The sequence below is a fragment of the Grampus griseus genome (assembly GCF_964374135.1).
Source record: "Grampus griseus genome assembly, chromosome: 18".
Classification (NCBI taxonomy): domain Eukaryota; kingdom Metazoa; phylum Chordata; class Mammalia; order Artiodactyla; family Delphinidae; genus Grampus; species Grampus griseus.
The window spans coordinates 70,688,053-70,709,525 of record NC_139012.1 but is presented as its reverse complement, the minus strand read 5'-3'; the positions used below and the strand labels follow the sequence as shown (position 1 = coordinate 70,709,525).

Here is a 21,473-nt window from a genome sequence, read left to right as displayed (position 1 = left end):
TTCGAAGCTCTTTTGACCTGATTGCAGTGTGCTTTACTTATTTCAGCTGTTCCTCCCAATCTTCCTGCATTCTGTTCTCTGACCTGCAACTACGCCCCAACACCCAGCTCTGTTACAGGATTAAGAGCCTAAGGGGTATATATGGTCCCCACATCCTTCCCTGGTCCCTGACCATTCTTGCGTACTCAGTTCATGTGTCCCTTTGAAGTCTTTCAGGACAGCCCCAAGGCAGTGACTGCACTCCCTCTGTACTCCTGTAGCATTAGGTTTAGATCTTTATTGTAGCATTTATTATAATACTAACTTAAACTCATGTCACAAGCACCCACTCTCAACATTTACAGGTAAGTTCATCAAGCATATAGTAACTGCTCTCTCTATATATATCTATATGTGTATGTGTGTGTGTGTGTGTGTGTGTGTGTGTGTGTGTAGTTAATTGGATTAAGTTTATTTCACTTTATTTTGACATCTGGTTCTAAGACCTGGTTCCCAGTGCTAGTAGTTAATACCAGTTAGACTTAGGTGACTGTACACAAGTTGCTTACTCTCTCCAAAGTAAGTTTTTATCATTTATAAAATGGGAGTAAAAATAGGCCCTGCCTCATAGGTTCGCTGTGGGGATTAAATGAAGTACTGCATTTAGTAGTCCCTCACTGAGGAGTATTTGTTCATTTGTTATTTTTCAGTGTCTGTTCACTGGCTTCTGTGCTACCTGTCCGTGTAAGACCGATGGCTTATCTATCTTTCTACATATCTGACATCCACCTTATCTTCTCTGGACTTTGCAATATATTGTTTTCAAGGAAAAATAAACAGATGCTTAGTCAATAAATGTGGGGTCTTCCCATTCTTATTTATTTCCTGAAAATCTAGGCTTACATGAGTTGGACTAAATGACACATTTGAAGTTTCAAGTATAAGGTGAAAGAAGGTAGAAAAGCATGGTACTCACAAAGAATTCCATAGCTGTGGGAACACAGTAGGAAATTAGCTCTGAGTTTTTAAAACGTTGTACAAAACTTTGGCGAAAGAGTTTAAAAATTGTACAAATGGAAAAAAAGGCAAGACTATAGGATGATGAGTCAAAAATATACTTTCTTTGTAGCATTTTCTACTTCCTCTTTCCCTGTAATGGATACAATAAACCCTGAAATCTGAGAGTCATTTAAATATCAGGTACTGTGATAGGTTGAAGGTTTAGTTTATTGGATTTTCATGTCACATTTCAGGAAGCTAGTGAGGAGAAGTTGATATTAAGTAAGCATTCTGAAAAAGCCTTTTAGCAAATAGTTTCTGAGAAGGCAAAAGAAGGATATGCTTTTAAAGAAAATACAGATATTTAAAAATAGAAACTACAATATTTAGTGTTAGCTCCAACGAGCTCTCTAAAGCGAGCCCAAACTTGGTTACTGATGCTAGCAAACCACATACTAGTTGGATAAGGACTTCTTTATGTTGGTTTAGAAAAGATGCCAAGCGGGCACTGTGGGCTGGGGATGGAAAGCCTGCCCCTGTCTGCTAGGCTCTAAAGAGCTTATTATACTAGCTGTGGGCAAAAAAGGGATATTTAAAACCCAACCAAGGCATATGAGAAAGTGGTAAACTCCTGGGAAAAAAGGCAAACAGTTCAGGGAAATTTTGCAGTATTTAGATGGTTTGAACCAAAACAAACAAACAAAAACCAAAGCAATAAAAATCAAAAATAAAACAGAGAAAAAAGGAAAAAATACCCATCTCCTTTAGTACCCTGTGCATGCAATTATCATAGTACATCCAAAGGGTACTGACATGATTCTGTGTCTGTTTTTCCCACTAGTGCAGGATCTTTGAAACTACTGATAGTGACATACAGTAAGAAATACATTTTTCAGTTATAAGATAAATAGGTACTAGAGATGCAATGTACAACGTGATAAATATAATGAACACGGATGTACGTTACATGTGAAAGTTGTTAAGAGAGTAAATCCTAACAGTTCTCATCACAAGGAAAAAAATTTTCTTCTTCTATTTCTTTCACATTGTATCTATATGGAATGATGGATATTCACTAAACTTATTGTGGGAATCATGATGCATGTAAGTCAAATCATGCTGTACACTTTAAACGTATATAGTGCTCTACATCAATGATATCTCAATAAAAATGGAAGAAGCATAAAAGGAAGTAATCCATATACAGTACCTAGAACAGTATATGGAACATACTAAGTGTTCAATAAATGTTATCTGCTAATTTTAAAAAGTACATTTTCCATCACTACTCAAGGCCCACATACAAATTATGCTAAAGTGAAAGAAAGAAAGAAAGAAAGAAAGAAAGAAAGAAAGAAAGAAAGAAAGAGAAAGAAAAAGAAAGAAAGAAAAAAAGAAAGAAAGAAAGGGAAAGAAAGAAAGAAAGAAATTCATACTATAATAATTATCTTTGTCCTCTGATACTTTATATTCTAGTTTAGTCTATTTCATTTTTTTTAAAAAAATGTTTGCAACCAACCAAATTCATTTGATAATCCACCAACAGGCCATGATTCACAGTATGAAAAACACTAGAGTTTTAGTTTTTTTATACATTCACGGCGTAGCAGATGGTCAGGCACATAGCAGACTCCCCAATAACTGTGAAAGTGTACTGATTGTTTAAGATGATCAGATTTCATCTGTTTTTTTTTTAAGGCTAAAAACAAATAGTCTGTGATTATTTAGAAATGCAAAATGGAAACCTCTCGGAGTCAGATGTGTTTATGAGAAAAACACACCAAACTAACTTTATTCTCTTATCTTAATGATTTAGTAAACCATGGAGATACCATAGACATGGAGTGTCTGGATTTCAGCCAGGAGCTGACAAAAGGCTCTCATGATATTGTTGTGGCCAAGACGGCAAACTGCTGGAGGCTACAGAGCATTTTGTTAGTAGCTGGTTGAGTAACTCCATCAAAGAGTGTGATCAAATGACTGAAAGTAACTGAAGGAGAGATCTCTGGGGGGTGCTTTCAGGTTATGCCCATTTTAAGAATAACTTGAATGAGTCAGAAGAATTCATGTTTTTTAGATGTGAAGATGGCACAGATTATTCACTAAGTGATCTTGAGCAAGGCACCCACTTTGAGACTCAATTTTCTCAGCTGTAAAATGGAAATGATAACAATACACATTTAGCATGGTTTGTCAACAGGATCAAATGAGATTATATATGAAAATGCCCGATAAATGTTAAAGTGCAAGATAAAACTAATTATTGTTGTTAGAGCATAGTGATACTGAGATGCATGAAGATCTTAACAGAATTGAAGGACGGCCTATTAATAAGATGAAATTTCATGAAGTAAAATATAAAGACCATAACTTCACAAATCTATTATAGGATGTGCAAGATGGAAAGGCTTGGTTCCTATTAATAGCCTTGAGAGTTGTAGCAGATTTAAGCTTAATATGAGTTAACCATGTAATGTGGCTACCAAACTATGATCACCCACCTTAGGATACCTGACCAGAAGCATGAATCTCAATACTTGGAAGGTTGCAGACCCACTGTATTCTGCCTGGTCACATACATCAGGAACAATGAGCCACATTTTCAGGGGCACGTGGAAAGGGATTTACTCCTAGAGAAGAGTAATCGGAATGGCCAATGATCTAGACACCACAACCTTCTATGAAGGATGACTGAAAGAACTAATGGTTTGGTTTAGAAAGAAGGAACTCAAGAGCAGTGCTACTCGAAGTGTGGTTAAGGGGTTGACAGTCCTCAAACTTACTAGTCTTCACTGAGATAAGTTCAGACGTTGAGAGTAAGCATTAAAACCATTTGTCACCATTTGGCAAGGCTGTGCTATACGAGTTCATGATCAGTGGACTTGTCTTGAACAGGGTTGAGACCAGCTTGGGTGTTGGGCGCAGTAGGTTATAATGTGTGACGTTTCAAGATTAGTTTATCTACCATAACCCAAAGTGTATAATGTACAGGATCCACTGTTTTACAGAAAGATAATTGCAGAAGTTTGATAGTAATGAAAGATTGAAGATGAATTTTGAAAATACAGCATCACTTACTTCATTTTGAATGAAAGGTAAAAAAAATAGCCAAAACTTTAAAGAATTACTTTAAGACTTCTTCTTTGATTCCACTCAACATATTCTGTGAGATGGGTTTCTTTATGATGACTAGTATTAAAACAAAGAAACAGGGACTTCCCTGGTGGTGCAGTGGTTAAGAATCCGCCGGCCAATGCAGGGGACACAGGTTCAAGCCCTGGTCCAGGAAGATCCCACATGCCGCGAAGCAACTAAGCCTGCGTGCCACAACTACTGAGCCTGCGAACCACAACTACTAAGCCTGCATGCCTAGAGCCCATGTGCCACAACAAGAGAAGCTACTGCAATGAGAATCCAGCACACTGCAACGAAGAGTAGCCCCCGCTCTCTGCAACTAGAGAAAGCCTGAGTGCAGCAATGAAGACCCACACAGCCAAAAAACAAAATAAAACAAAACAAAAAACAAAGAAACATTTTAGATATGCATTTTTCCCTGTGAGTAGTGTTGCTGTCAATCCAACCTAAATTAGATAACAAGCAAAAAACTCACTGTCAGGAATACTTATAGTCATAGTGTTTGATTGAAATGTGCGTACAGACATTTAACATGGGGAATTTCAAAGTAAACTTTTTGTTTAGTTCTGACAGCTGAACAACAAAAAAAGTTATAAGTGCAATCATGATTCTTCATATTAATAGCCTAAGTATACTTTTAATAAAAATATGAATAATTTTTGTAGTTCTTTTCTATTTCCTGTTAGATTTGTTCCAATTATATTTATTGGGATGCAATTTTGTATCTGTAGAGTCTAATAAAACATTTAGGCTTGTATTTTCTATAACCTTTTATCATTTAATATTTCTAATAATTCCTTTGTAGTGAATTTTACAAACGTTATCTTGGTCAGTGGCAGACTGGAAATTAAAAAAAGAAAAATCAGTCACCATAGACAGTTTAAGAGACTTTGTTCTAGATTGAGCAAAGGTCAGAAAACTTTCTGTAAAGGGTCAGATAGTAAATATTTTAGATTTACAGGCCATCCAGTCTGTCACAACTACTCAACTCTGCCTTTGCAGCCAAAAGAATGGGTGTGGCTTTGTTCCAATACAACTTTCTTTACAAAAGCAGGAGCACTAGTTTGCTGACCCCGGATCTAGAGGAAGGGGAAATCCATATTCTGTGCTTCTCCAGAGAAAACAGCTGGAATCAGATGGGCAAATTTATATAGAATCAGCTTTTAGCTTATTATATGGAAGACTTCTGGTAATTAGGAAAAACCAAACTGCCTTGCAATATAATGAACTCATCACGTCTAGATGCTTACAAACAGAGCCTGAGTGAATTATGACAGATGCTCTAAAAGTGTATCCTGTACTGGATGGGAGACTGGAAAAGATGAGCGAAGATCTAACTCAAAGATCCTATGGTTCTAGGACATTCACGTGCAACAGTCTTCAATTCAAGACTGTATACTCTCCAGCCAAGCGAATGATGGAATGAAATGTAACTTCTTTCATGTGACGCTGCTGTTCGGAGCTGCCAGGAGGTGTCTTATTTGGTGGGAGATTTGAGGTTGTGAAAGGCAGGGGGGCCGGTGGGGTGGATTGGGAGGCAGAGGTCAGGCTCCCTGACGACACCCGCAGCTCCTTTGAAATGCCCACGGCATCCAGGCCGGGAGGTGCTGGCTGCAACGTGGCAATTAGTCATTGTTTCTGTGTGGCTTTCCACCTTTGGCCATGATTTCAGAGAGCTTTGTTAAAACTATAACTTAAACCAGAAACTTCTTTTGAAGCTGCTCTTTCTCCCCTGGGAAATCTTAGGTAATAGTCCTGTGTTCGTGCGCGTCCCTCTCTTTCCTCATCTAACAGAGATCCTTATGAGAGTTCGGTCTCTGACTTTAGCTTTGTACTCAGAGCTAAGCACTATCGCATAAACGCTAACCGTAATTAGGGGATTTCAGTGTCGTCATAAAGCAAGTGTGAATTCTGTAGGTAATAATGAAGAGGAACACTTTTCTGAGAAAGATCAGCTTTGCAAGTGCCTTGGGGTTTTTAATTTAGATGAAACGCCAGTGTTTGGCTTTTTCTAAAAAATGAGAACATTCTTAGCTGAAATTATATATGCTTCAGAGACAAATGCCAACCAGACACTGCAAAAGAAAGGATTTTGTATTTTTTAAACAAAATTTGACCATCTCTTTCCGCTGGAAACAGGAGCCCATACAAGTCCACAGCCGTGAGAGGCGGCTAATGCATAGTTACACAGAAATTTAGACGTTTATCTTCCATTACAGTTGACTGGAGCTGAGCGGCTGAGCCCTCCAGTTCAGAAGCAGGGACCTGCCACTTGCAGCGCTGCAGGGGGAGGAGCCTGAGGCCCGAGGCAGACAACTGCTGACATCCCCAGGCTCTCAGAAATGCCGGGTTTTAGTGAGGAGCCTGGCCAAGACTGAGGACACTCTTCTCCACCTGACTCTCACAGGGAAGGTAATCTCGATCTTTAGAGGACTGCTTCTCTCTTCTGCAAAGTGGTAAGGTGCGATTTCATTTCTCCTGGTGCTTTACAAGCGAGTGGCATTTGATGTACAGGAAAAGTGCATGCCTAAGTAAGTATGAATGAGGCTTCACCATCTTTATGTATTTGTGGATTCTCTTTTTTTTTTTTTTTCTGCCTGGGTCAACCCACCAAACTCTTCAGAATTAAACAGAATTAAATGAGAACCAAGTTCAGAGCAGAGCAATGAGATTCATGACTCATTCACTATGAGAGATCCAGAGATAAATTTCCGTGAAGACATTAAATAAATCATGGACTTGAGTACAAGACGGCAAGAAATATCCTGCTTCTAAAACAACAATAAAAATACATAATTGTATGTATTGCTGAGGAAACCCTTCCAGGTCTCAGGCCAAGGGTCAGAAGCTCATGCCAATACATTTCTGAATATCTCTGAAAGGCCAGGAGGGGCAGTTTGCGGCCAGAATAGCTGGGCTCAGATCCTGCCTCTGCTGTTTCTTCGTGGCTCTGGGCAGGTTATTCATCTTCCCTGCCCTTCAACCTCTGCATCTGTGACACGGGGTTAGTGATGAGGAATAGTGCCTGGCACAGAGCGGGCACCGCGGGAACTCGTTAACCACACCACAGAGCACTGAGCAAGCACACACGGCCCTTCTGAGGCCCAATGGTCCTGAGGGAGAAGAATTACTGTGGCCCTGGACGGCTAAGCCATTTGGGGATGACATTCTGCAGCATTAAACATGTCTGGGCCTCTGCAGATTAGAGATGAACATTATATTTCTATTTCTTGGATTGATTAAAATGGGGACATACCCAGAGGAAATGCTACTGTCTTTTTTTTTCTTCTTCCAAACAAACTAATTCCAAAGTTGGTTGAAGCTCCCTTTGGTGCTTGGTTCGCGAGTTTCATTTTCTATTTTTGATCATTTGGCCTAGACCTAGCCTGTATTTATTTTTGGCATTTTTTTGCAGTAAAATAAAGGACTAGCCTATGACTCGGGCAAGGGACAGATCATGGGAACACGTGCCACCACCAGGGTCTCCTGCATAGTTGCTTAGACCAGTCACAGATGCTGGTCATGACTGAGATTCACAAGTGGGTGGAGATCACCCACTGGATTTATTTATTTCAAAATTCAGGCCATGAGTCCCCAGTTTACAATGTGGAAAGCAATGTTTTATTCAAGTGCATGCATCTGCGGGGCCTACAGCTAAGTAGGGGCTGTAAGAGTGTGTGCCACTATATCCAACGTAAGGACTAAATTAAGAATGTCAGAATACTGAAGTGACCAATTTACAGAGGAGCTTTGGTGAAGGTAACAGAGTCTAACAAATGTTATTCAAGCCTATCTCACACGTGGGTTTTGAAATGCCGGCAATAAGGGAAGAATCCAATCACACCACTTGGTTGAAAACAAATCCTGTCGTTAGTTTTTGGCATTTGCTTTTGTGACACACAGCAGCTAAGGAGCTGCACCGGCAGCGTACAGACCAGCCACACAGGCGTGGCTACGCTCGGTTTAATAAGAACCATGTGTTACAAGCAAACAGTGTGTATGCTTCTCAAGGGGTCTATTCAGCCAGATAGCTGTTGGGATGTTTATTCCCACATTTACAATTTTTCTTTGACCTGGACAAATTGCTCATGTTTTAATATATTCTCTGGATATTGTTTTTCACCATTTTACCTCCTTAGCTTAAATCTTTGGCTCCCAGCTCAAACCCTAAACTGTTTTGAAGGTGAGGTCAACCAGAATTCATTTGCGCTTTTTTTGGGTGCTGTTTTAGAGCAGAAATTCAGGTTAAAGTTATTTTTAAAGATTAGGTTACTCAGGAGTGACTTAAAATCCATGGGCTGTAATGACTTCTCTGTATAGACCAGAATAAAGAACACTTTCTTTTGACTCAAAGATGTTTTCTCTGCTTCTTCAAAATATACTAAGGCTTGACTTGTTACATACTGAAGATGTGAAATGAAAAAAGTAGGCAACGATTTCAATTCTGAGTTTCCTAAAAGGATCAATTCAGTGAGAAAGAGAGGTCTTTCAGTGCAGTGGTTAGGGGCCTCGGTTTTGGAGTTAGACACACCTGAAATTGAAACCCTGCTCCTCCACTGGTTGAAAGATCACGGGCAAGGGACTTAACCTGTTCAGGTTTTATTTTCCTTCTCTAGAAAACAGAGAATCCCTATCACAATAGATTAAATGCCATAACATAGCTCGTGGAAAACAGTAAGTGCTCAATAAAGTACAGCTTTGTTTCAGAACCAAAATCTCCTGTCTTATTCCTACAGAGGGAAGAGCACGTGCAAAGTCCTAGAAGAGGGAGGGAGCATAGTGGCTCGTAAAACTGAAGGACATTCCCTGTGACCAGAGAAAAGTGCAAGGGGCGAGAATGGAGAGATGCGGCAGGTTCTGAATCTTGCTGTTACACTCTCCCCCCAACCCCTCAACCATGATGAAACAAACCTGCCTGACAATGAATGCATCTTGACTGCACTTGAAAATAAAATGCCACAGGAAAGAATGAGGCAGAAGACACTTGGCCCCATAGATTCTTTTCTGCATTCTCTTAATCTACAAATCACTGTGGAGAATTTGGGTCTAATATGGAGTGGATATTTACAACTAAAACTTCTGAAAGATTATCATAAACAATTAAGGCATTTTACATTTTTATGCAAACCCTCTGATAAAACTAAATCAAAATGAAACAGTGAAACAAACAGACGTCAGCCTAGATATATAACAGACTTACTTATGATGTTTATGATATAATGGGATATTTGGAGAACAAACACTGACGGTCGGGCATTTCAGAATTTTGCTTCAGTTCGTGTTGTTTTTCATTTGTGAATGCAAGCTTCTCCTATTGGTATAGCCATGGTCTCAGTAAGGTGTAGTAAGCTTACCTACCTTTTTCCTTTGGAAGTTCACATCAAGTTTCATTGAGGCACACTTGTTCAAGGTATTTAGTCGTCTAAAAAGAAAGAAAAATGTGATGATTGCTACCATTAATGAACCTAAATCTTCCTTCCAGTTTGATAATTCTCATTGATTGCCAGTGAAGTTGAAAGTGCAGAAGCAACCAATCACGTCCGAAGAAAGGACTGTACCCAGAGAAGGTACACAGTAAAAGAGTTCCCATTTGTTCTCTAGCCTCCAGACCTGAGAGGACCTTCCATGAAGCCTACCAATCCCTGCCCCTTCCCTTTCCTGGCTTCTCTTTCCACTATTCTTGGAAGCTGTGAGCACTTAGTTTTAGCCATACTTTCACCAGTCCCTCAATTCGTCTGCCACCTTGACCTTCCATCCAGTCTATCCTGCTAATTCCCCAAATTTGGATCAACTCAACCATCTGTCTTCTCTTCTGCTCTTGTGTAATAGTGCTGAATTACACATGCCATGGACTGAACTGTGTCCTCCTCAAACTCATACACTGAAGCCCTAAATCCCAATGTGATTGTATTTGGAGTAAGAAGTAATAAAGGTTAAATGAAGTCATAGGGTGGAGCCCTGATCCAACAAGATTAATGTCTGTAAAGGAAGAGACACCAGAGCACTCCCTTCCTCTCTCTCAATCCGCCACGGGAGGACAGGGCAAGAAGGTGGCTGTCTGCAAGCCAGGAGGAAAGTCCTTACCAGGAACCGAACCCTGTTGGCGCCTTGATCTTGGACTTTCCAGCCTCCAGAACTGTGAGAAAATAAACCTCTGTTGTTTGAGACACCCAGTCTTGCCGGGAGCCGTATAGGAAGTACCTTTGAGTCTCAGCACGGACGAGACCCATAGTGCCAAGCAAAGCTGGTACTGTCAGGTACAAATATGGAGAAGCAAAGCTCTCCTCTGTGTGGTTCCCCTTATCTCCCCCCTGCTTTTGCTTAAGGTGATTTTTATGGGATTGCTATTAGTGTTGGGAAATATTTCCAGCTCCGATGGAGGGTTTAGGGAAAGACCCCAACTTAGGGTAAAACCAAAAAAGATTGTGATTACTCCGGCTCCCTTAATGGCTACACCTGAAATCCCCACTCCCAGGCCAGGGCGTTGGGTTCAGGGAAATACAATAGGAGCATTTGTGTGGCAAAAGCTTACTTTAGAAGACAAATTGAATAGGTTTTGGCCCTCCTGGGGAGTTAGAGATATGTTAGGAAACACTTGGGTATGGTGGCTGGGCTCATCAAATTGCTACCCAGCATTTATTTCATTTTTGGTCTCTAGTCAGCATCCATTCTCAGAGAATGAAAACTGTCTAATCCCTCAACAGATGACTTAGCCACGACTGCCAGTGGGAAAATACAGCTTAAGTCACTAATTCTTTTAACAATTCTTTCCTTCATCATATAAAAGAGATGCTCCTATTCTTTTTCAAAGCTAACACTTTATCATGTGTCTGATTTCAAAATCCACCACTTCATTGGGACTTTGACACCTCATTTATTCCCTCTCACCTCAGCAGACTCTTCACTGTTTTTTTCTCTAAGCTCATCCCTGTCATGAACAAACTGACTAACCAATTAGTTAGCAACCTAAATAACCATAATCAAGCAAACTACCAATTTTCCTTCAATCTTATCTTTCCATCAAGCAACTCTACTCACCATCCTGACATCCCCTTCCTTATATTATTCAGTTTGCTGAGAACATCCTTAATTTTCATTCACTCTTCAACCCACTGCAATCTAATTTCATGAAATTCTCTTTGCAAATGCCTTTATTATTTTGTTTTATTTGATTTTTTTTTAATTATAGCATATGGTTTAAGGAGTCAAACATTACCCCTCACGTCCTTTTCCATTTACCAGTCTTTGGAGGCAACTTTTTAAAGTGTTTCTTTTGGTGTTTACTTCCAGCAACATGTATATGCTGTTACTTCTTCATTTTTCAGCTTAAGCCATTATCTATTGACGTTGTTCTATGAAAGATAAAGTTTTTTTTACTATGCTTTCCCCCCTCATCCTCCTACATGCACATTTGTACCCTTTGCCTCTTATATAGTTGTCATAATTTTGTAATTTTTTGATAAATCAATATTTAGTGTTTATTTTCTATGACCATGTAAATGCTATTCACATGTGTATCATGCTCTGATTACTTTTCCTTTCATTCTAAACTTTTCATTATCCCAGGAGTTAATAAGCATCTTATTTGTTTCCTCAGTTTTCTGTGTACTTATCCTTAAATTCAAACTCAGACACTTCCCTAATTATCTAAATGTGTTAAAATATATCAGTCTATCTAATTTCCTTGGAGATGTCTTTCTCAGAGCCTTCTGACCTGTTCTAGTTGGGGTTGCTATATATATTTTTTCTTTTTAAGTCATGGGCTGATTAGATTTCTCAGAACTCAGATTCTTCTTGAGTGTGTTTTCCAGTGCTCTGGAGCTGAGTTACAAAAGAGGCCTGGGGATCTCAATATTTGGAATATAGGTAGACTGTCAATGGAGCCCCCATTTTCAATAGAGTATTCCATTTTCAGCAGTGTCTGATGTCCCTCGGTCCAGCCTCTCCAGAGAATAAACTTCCAGTCTTGTGCTGATGGTTAGGGAGAGAAGTCAGCAAGATTTAGCTTGCGGAGTGGATCAACGGCTCTACCTACTCTAAAATAGAATTTCAGGACTTCCCTGGTGGTTCAGTGGGTAAGACTCCGTGTTCCCAACGCAGGGGGCCTGGGTTCGATCCCTGGTCAGGAAACTAGATCCCACATGCATGCCACAACTAAGAGTCCGCATGTCGCAACTAAGAATCGCACGCCACAACTAAGAAGTCTGCATGCTGTAACTAAGAGCCCTCATGCCACAACTAAGAGTTGTCATGCCGCAACAAAAGATCCTGCATGCTGCAACGAAGATCCTGTGAGCCACAGCTAAGACCTGGTGCAGCCAAAAATAAATAATAAATAAATAAATATTTTTAAAAATAAAATAGAATTTCAAACAACCCTCTTCTTTTTTTTGTATAAATTTTTAAAATTTTATTTTATTTTTATTTTTGGCTGCGTTGGGTCTTCGTTGCTGCGTGCGCGCTTTCTCTAGTTGCGGGGAGCGGGGCCACTCTTCGTTGTGATGCACGGGCTTCTCACTGCGGTGGCTTCTCCTGTTGTGCAGCACGGGCTCTAAGCATGCGGGCTTCAGTAGTTGCAGCACCTGGGCTCAGTAGTTGTGGCTCACAGGCTCTAGAGCGCAGGCTCAGTAGTTGTGGCACACGGGCTTAGTTGCTCCACGGCATGTGGGATCTTCCCGGACCAGGGCTTGAACCTGTGTCCCCTGCACTGGCAGGCAGATTCTTAATCAGTGCGCCACCAGGGAAGTCCCAACCCTCTTCTTTTTGACTCACCTTCAATCTCACTTCACATTTTGGATTTTTAGGATTTCTGTAGTGAAAATTGAGTTATTTTACGACTTTGTCCACTGACCTATGACTTTGTCCACTGACCATTTAGATTTTGTTTCTTGGGCTTGTCAAATCCTCTACCACATATTTTTGTTTTTCTGCTTTGAAAATTTGGTAACTGTGATTTCTCTCTCTCTGTATGGACATTTGCTTTCATAAAGGAATATCTCTCTGTAAATTAGTGGAAATTTAGAAGCAGCAAATTCAGTTGCAAAACCTCCCATCTTTGACCAATGACTTTTTTTTTGTATTCTGGTTATACATAGATCTTAAGTTTTCAGTTCAATGAGTTTTGGCAATTGTAACTACCCTCGAACAAGATAAAGAACACTTCTTGACATCAGAAGGTCCTCCTGTGCTCCTTTACTGTCAGTTTTCCCTACCACCACATCCCCTCCCGCCACTCCCAATCATCATATAAATGGGATCGTACAGTATGTATTCTGTGTGTGTCTGGCTTTTTTCACTCATCACAATGTTTTTGACATTAATTTGTGTTGTGTATAGCAATAATCATTCCTTTTAACTACTGAGTAGTATTCTATGGTATGAAGATATGGTATGAAGTGTCCATGGGTTTACCCCATGGACACTGGGCTCTTTCCAGTTTTGACCAATGAGTTGTTAATCACCAAATTCCATAGTCTCTTTCTAGCAAAGACCTATTTGTAGCAATGGGCCTAATTGGCACTCACCTTCCTTGAAACTCTTCTGGTCTTCGGCATTCAAGGTGATGAATTCTCTCATCTCTCTAAACACTATCTCCTTCCTGTCACCAAGCAATACTTGCACCTTAACTATTGATATTTTTTAGAATTCAGACTGCGGTTCTTGTTCTTTTTACTGTGCACAAGCATAATGAGATATCTCATCTTAAAATAAACTAGACTCTGATGATGCCCATCCTCTTTCTCTAGTGTGGACATCTCACCTGAGCTCCAGAGGTACATTCCCAACTACTCACTAGTCTCATCCATCTGTGGGGTCCTCCTGGCCCTTCCAACACACCTATTAAAACTGAACTTGCTGCATTCTCTTCAAAACCTGTTTTTCCTATTTAAAGTCTTGTCTTGATTAAGAGCATCACCACTAAGCCACCCAAACCAGAAAATGGAATCAACTTGAGACCCTTCTTCTTCAAGGTCTACATTCATTTGAGCGTCAAGTCCTATCAATTATTCCTCCGTGATATCTTTGAAATCTTGCCTCTCCTTGGTCCCGCTCAGTCCCTTCTCATCTTTTTCTTAGAGTCAGGCAACAGCCTTTTAAATTGGTTTCACTAATGCTTCACATTGAAACCAGCTCTATTTCTCAACTTTCTATCATGTCACTTATTTACTTAAAATTATTTGATGACTATATTCATTTTCAGCCATCTCCAGTTTGCCCACTCACTAGACATTCATTAGTGTCAAATATGATAGGCAGTTATGGATTAGAAGCTGACCATCTAGTCTGAAGCTGGCTTCTGCAGGTTCTTGGCCTTTGCTCCTATAACTGACAGCCTGTTTTTTTTGGCCAGTTCCACATGTATTAACGTCTCTACCTAAGAGCTAAGAGTGGTATGTTAAATGCATTATATACTGTTGACCTTTGAACAATATAGGTTTGAATTGTGTGGGTCCACTCACACACACACCTTTTTTTTTCAATAAATATATCGGAAAATATTTTGAGATCTGCAACATTTTGAAAAAACTTGCAGATGAACTCCTTAGCCTAGAAATATCGAAAAAATTGAGAAAAAGGTATGTCATGAATGCATAAAATACATGTAGATACTAGTCTATCCTTACATAGGCACAAGGTGATATTTAATATAAAATCAGCAATGTATTAGTTTTCTTGCTGTTTTATAACTTTGCTTTCAAAAAATCACATTACCATACAATATGCCTCTTTCTCATAATTGGAGAAATTGCATATCAGTCTATCATCACAAGGAAGTGGTTTTTAAAAAAAGTAACAATGTTTCCAGTACTGGACTATGAATATAGATGCAGTACTTATGCCATAAAAATTTTATAATGATTCATTCATTAGTGTGTAGGCTAAGCTACCGTGATGCAATCCTGTCAATTAAACTAGGCTACCATAAGGCAATCACATTGCTGCTTCTTTGTTAACACGTGAATCGTTATACCTCTAAATAAATATGAATTTCTTTTTCACATTATCTTTTCATTTTTGATGTGTTAGTAACATGTATAACATCGGCAATGTTTTGTATCATATAAACCAATATTCATGTAGGTACCAACACACGTCTTGTAAGCAGATGACATGGGCTTACAGTATCGAAAAATACAGTACAGCACTGTAAATGTACTTTCTCCTTCTTATGATTTTCTTAATAACATTTTCTTTTGTCTAGCTTACTCTATTGTAAGAATACAATATGTAACACATATACAAAATATGTGTTAATTGACTGTTTATGTTATTGATAAGGCTTCTGATCAACAGTAGGCTATTAGTTAAAATTTTAGGGAACCAAAAGTTAAATGTGAATTTTGACTTAGTGGGGGGTCAGCAACCCTAGCCCTTGCATTGTTCAAGAGTCAACTGTACATCGGTCAAGGCATATATATATATATATATATATATATATATATATATATATATATATCCTCACTTGGAAGTTCTGATATATACCTAAATAAGTTGATGTTTCTCATTGGCAGCTCTGTAATAGGTTTGTTTAGGAAGGATTCTCTGTTATTTATAAAATTTACTTATCTAACAAACTTGTTATTCCATTATGGTTTGGAAACACAAACTATTTTATTCTACACAAAAGTTTTTTACCTACTGCACATACAAAAGTCATCAAATGGTTCATGCTTTACATACCACATACTTGAATATGCTTTATACTTTCTGACACACATAGGAAGTTTATTTATTATTTTTTATAGCTAGAGACTCTAACATTTAACTATCTAGATTCAGATCCTTTTACCTCCTCTAAACTCAGATATTTGCTTGTGTCTTAAGAATTGCTCCTCTACTTGGAGAAAATGTTTTCAAAACATGTATCTCATAAAAGACTCGTATGCAGAATACATAGAGAACTCTTAAATTCTGTAAGTCACAAAACCTGATTTAAAAAGTGGGCAATATATTTGAACAGACACTTCTAAAAGAAGATATACAAATGGCAAATAAGTAAATGAAAAGATGCTCAACATCATTCGTCATTGGAGAAATACAAACTAAAATCATAATGAGACACCACCACACACACTAGAATGTCTAAATTAAAAATACTTACAATACTAAGTTTTACAAGAATATAGAACCACTGAAACTTCCAAAGGGGTACGGCCTCTTTGGAAAACAGCTCGGCAACTTCTTATAAAATTAAACATGTTTTTAGCATCTGACCCAACAATTGCACTCTTAGTTATTTATCCAAGATAAAATAAATCATACATCCATATAAAGACATGTACTTGAATGTCTGTAGCAGCTTTATTCACAAAATAGGCAAAAAGTGGCAATAATCCAAATGTCCATCAACAGGCAAATGGATAAAAAATTGTTGTATATCCATACAATGAAGTACTCAACAATACAGAGGCACTAACTCCTAATACACACAGCAACGTGGATGAACCTCAGAGGCACTGTGCAGATGGAAAGAAGCCAGATACAAAGTGGGTACACCATATGATTGCATCTATAAAAAATTTACAAACGGTAAAGGTGTAGTGACAGAAAACAGCTCAGCGGTTGCCAGTGTGGCAATGGAAATGCTCCATACCATGACTGTGGTGATAGTTACATAACGTAACCATATATATTTGACAAAACGCATCCAGTTGTATTCTTTAAGTTGGTGAATTTTTTTGAACATAAGTTATACTTCAGAAAAGCTGAATAAAAATAATGCAAGTGGGTAACACCAGTGGAAATGGTGGAGTAAAGATCTCCAAAATCCTGCTCTTCCATAAAAATAACAAAAATACTGGCAAAAATGGTCAAAATCAACTTTTTAGGAAAATCTGGAAATTAATAAAAGCTTGCAACAATCCAACTAGTGCCTATGTAAGAAAAATTACTGAATCTATGTAAGAACAGTGAGCTCTGTGGCACCTGAACGTGCCCTTTTTTCCTCAGCTCTGCAGGAGCTACGAAAAGCCGACAGGCATCACAATCAGAGGAGTTGTGAAAACCAGCAGCCTGGCAGCCACTGGAGAGGGCAGAATGGGTTTGACCTTCCCCAAAGGTCCATTTTTAAAGAATTTTCATTATTTGAGCTGTCTGGCAATTCACTGAATGCCCCCATTCACAGGGCTTATCTTTATTTAACCTGACACTGAGCTCATCACTGAGAAAAGCTTTTTCCCAGGGTGTTTGTCAAAAACAATCAGTGGCAATTATTTAACACCATAGCTGCCTGAAGTGGTGATAACAGTTGAACCAAACAAGATGTGGACCAAAAGGAATGAAAGGAATAGCTGGGGAAATGAGATACCCACAGGGACTAAGAAAAGTTCTGACATATTCTTAGGAATCTAGAAGGCCAAGCACACGTGCAGAACTGTGTGCATACCTAGGAATGACCTGAGAAGGTCTAATTTCTCTCCTCTGGCTGACCTTGATGATCTGCACAAGCAGGAAATAAAGCCTGAGACAGAGTTACCAAATTCCTGCTGGAGCACTGAAACCATAGCCCAGTATGCACTAACTGTCCCTTGGCAAAGGCCAGCAGACATACTGGTTCAAGACATTTAAGGAAATCTCTGTCCAATCATCTGCAGACCACTAAGCTAACTGAGTACAGACTTCCATGGTCATACGAAGGATTCAGACTTTACATAATTAGTTGAAGAATGTCGCTAAACAAACAGCAACAATAACAACAAACTTTGGGGAGGAGGGGATCTGATTTTGAGAGTTGCCTCATTTATAATGTTTACAATGTCCAGTTTTAAACAGAAAATTATAAGACAACACACTGATTCTAAAGTTTATATGGAGAGGCAAAAGACCCAGAATAGCCAACACAGTCTTGAAGCAGAAGAATAAAGTTGGAGAATTGACACTATTCAATTTCCAGACTTACCATAAAGCTATAGTAATCAAGACAGTATGATATTGGTGAAAGAAGAGATGAACAGAATAATGGAACAGAACAGAGAGCCCAGAAATAGACCCACACAAATATAGCCAACTGATCTTTGACAAAGGAGTAAAGGCAATACAATGGAGACAGGTTTTCAACAATGTTGAAAGAACTATATATCCACATGCAAAAAAAAGTCAGTCTAGACATAGATCTTATACTCTTCACAAAAGTTAACTCAAAATGGATCACAGATCTAAATGTAAGCACAAAACTGTCACACCCCTAGAAGATAACATAGGAGAATATCTGTATGACCTTAGGTTTAGTGATGACTTTTTAGGTACAACATCAAAGTCACGATCTATGAAATAAATACTTGATAAACTGGACTTCATTAAAATTAAAAACTTCTACTCTGTGAAAGAAACTGTCAAGTATATGAGAAGCTATGCCATAGGCTTAGAGAAAATATTTGTAAAAATCATATCTGATAAAGGACTGTTATCTAAAACATACGAAGAACTCTTAAAACTCAAAATAATAAAATAAACAATCCAATTAAAAAAAGAGACCAAAAATCTGAACAGATACCTCACCCAAAGAAGATACAATGATGGCAAATAAGCATATGAAAAGATGCTGTATATCATATATCATTAGGAAATTGCAAATTAAAACAACCATGAGATACCACTACACACCTACTAGAACGACAACATTCTAAAACACTGGTATTACCAAATTCTGGCTAGGATGAGGAACAACAGAAACCTTCATTCATTGCTGCTGAGAATGCAAAATGGTACAGCCCCTTTGGAAGACACTTTGGCAGTTTTTTATAAAACTAAACATACTCTTAGTATACGTTCCAGTAGTTTGCACTCCTAGGTACTTACGCAAAGAGTTGAAAACTTATTGCACACATAAACTTGCACGGGAATTTTTTTAAGCCATAAAGACAAATATTATATTTCTAAAAGACATATGTACTCAAAATATAAACCAATGTGACAAAACTTTTGAAGCCAACATGTCCACAGTATCAATGGGTGTGAGGTGACATTGCACAGGAATGTTTATAGCAGCTTTATTCATAACTGCCAAAACTGGCAACTGGAAGTGCCAACAGCTTGGAAGTGACCAAGCTGTTCTTCAGTAGGCGAATGGAAAAATAAACTGTGGTCCATCCAGACAATGGAGTATTATTCAGTGCTAAAGAAATGAGCCATCAAGCCATAAAAAGACATAAAGGGACCTTAAATGCATATTACTAAACGGAAGAAGCCAATCTGAAAGGCTCCATACTATATGATTCCAACTGTATGACATTCTGGAAGAGGCAAAGCCAGTAAGAAGATCAGTGGTTGCTATGTATTAGGAGTGAGGGAGGGATGATAGGGATGAGTAGACAGAGCATAGAGGGTCTTTAGGGCAGTGAAATATTCGCATGATACTCTAATGGTGGATACGTTACATTACACATTTGTCAAAACCCACAGAATGTACAAGACCAAGAGAGAAGCCTAATACCAACTACAGACTTTGGGTGATAATGATATGTCAATGCAGGTTCACCAGTTGTAATGTGCTCCTCTGGTGGGGATGTTAATGGTGGAAGAGGCTGTGCATGTGTGGGTACAGGTGGTATAGGAGAACTCTCCATACTTTGTGGTTAATTTTCCTGTGAACCTAAAACTGCTCTAAAAATAAAGTCTATTTTTAAAAAATGTAGTCTTTGTTTTATTCATTTAAAAATCATTTTATTCCTTGGACTTTGAAATTACTGATGTAAAGTGATCTACATTTCTTTTGTTCTGATTCTACTTGCTTATTAGTTCTCAATACAATCTACAAAATTGTCATCATTAAAGACATCTTAGCAGGACTTCCCTGGTGGTCCTGTGGTAAAGAATCCTCCTTCCAATGCAGGGGACGTGGGTTCGATCCCTGGTCAGGGAACTAAGATCCCACATGTTGCGGGGCAACTAAGCCCACGTGTCACAACTACTAAGCTCGTGCGCCTCAACTAGAGAGCCTGCGTGCAGCAAACTACAGAGCCCACGAGCTCTGGAGCCCATGCACCATAATTAGAGAAGAGAAAACCCGCAAGCCACAACTAGAGAGAAGCCCGTGTGCCACAAGGAAGAGCCCGCATGCCTCAAGGAAGAGCCCACGTGCCGCAACTAAGACCCAATGCACCCAAAAAAATAATAATAAATAATAAAATAAATAAACAAACAAACAAATAAATGGGCTTATAAAAGAAAAGACATCTTAGAATTTCTGGATACAATTTCAAGTATCATACACATAACCATTCAACTCCTCCTTTCACAGTGTATACATTTATTAAATCAACATGTATACTTTAAACATCTTATAATTTTGTCAATTGTACCTCAATAAAGCTGAAAAAAAAAACAGCTGATTTTTTAAGATGGGAAAAAAAGAAAAAGAGAGAAAGCACTCTTTATGGTGGTCTGAAACTAGGTAGACATTCCTAGCACGGTATAGCTTCAGTCTGTATTTATCTTGCATAAGGTAAAGTAAACAATGGCTAGACTCTCCGAGAATACAAAATGGATGAAACACACCGGGGAGAGATGGAAATGCCTCTTTAAGGACTGGCTGCTTCAGGTAAAAGAACATGTCATATAACAGAAGTGTTCACAGCACTTTATCAAAACCACTGTGAAGTTCTGCTACGATTGCAGCCAGTCTGCATTTAGGACAAATATTTAGCATCAGTATCTGTTTCCCTCTAACTTAATGATACCTTATATAAAGTAATATAAAACGCTTCAGATAATCTGAGTTGGTCTAACACTGGTGGCCTGGAAAGCTACTCCTGCATGAATAACAATTTTGATTATAAAACGTATTTTCTTTGCTGCATGAACGGTGTGTCTTTCCACTGGATTAGAGCCTCTTTTAAGGCAGGAACCATAATTTATTCTTCTAATCCGCATAAGCCCTAGCAGGTAATTTTATACATGATTGTCTCTGTAGGTTTTTCTTTTTTAACTGAACATACTTTTTCTACATAGGTCCAATCAGTGATTGACTTTAAATAGTAACAATAGACCTTGCATAGTCAGAATAAAAGAATTATTCTCCTCCACTGAATGTGACAGGCTGAGAGCTGCACCTTATTTGCATCTCTAACGCCCAGCACAGGCGCTGGCTCAGAGAGAATCCACTTGGTAAATGTTTGCTAAGGAAACATTAGAACTTGGCAGGCTCTAGGGACCACTTGGCCTGACCCTTTTATTTTCAAATGAGCAGACTAAGGCTCTGAGAGAAACACTTGCTCAAGGGAACCATGCATCATCTAGAGAGCTGGACTTCTTGTCCAGAGATTTCTCTGCTCCTGCCTACTCAGGGAAAATCTAGCAGGGCCTGGGAAATGACAGCCTGTGCCATGGACCTAGTCAATAGGCTAGTCAATAAATGGTAG

The 21,473-nt window shown here is 38.8% G+C and overlaps 1 protein-coding gene across 5 annotated transcripts in view; it reads right to left on the bottom strand.

Annotated features, from left to right (window-relative positions):
* Window positions 1–21,473, bottom strand: part of STARD13 (StAR related lipid transfer domain containing 13) — a gene marked incomplete at its 5' end in the record, with an annotated part of 364,303 nt that overhangs the window by 24,750 nt on the left and 318,080 nt on the right. For all 5 annotated transcript variants that reach the window (XM_082675458.1, XM_082675457.1, XM_082675455.1 and 2 more), the window contains one exon: window positions 9,472–9,535. In XM_082675458.1, the coding sequence (XP_082531584.1) occupies window positions 9,472–9,535 (64 nt within the window). The remainder of the gene's footprint in view (window positions 1–9,471; window positions 9,536–21,473) is intronic.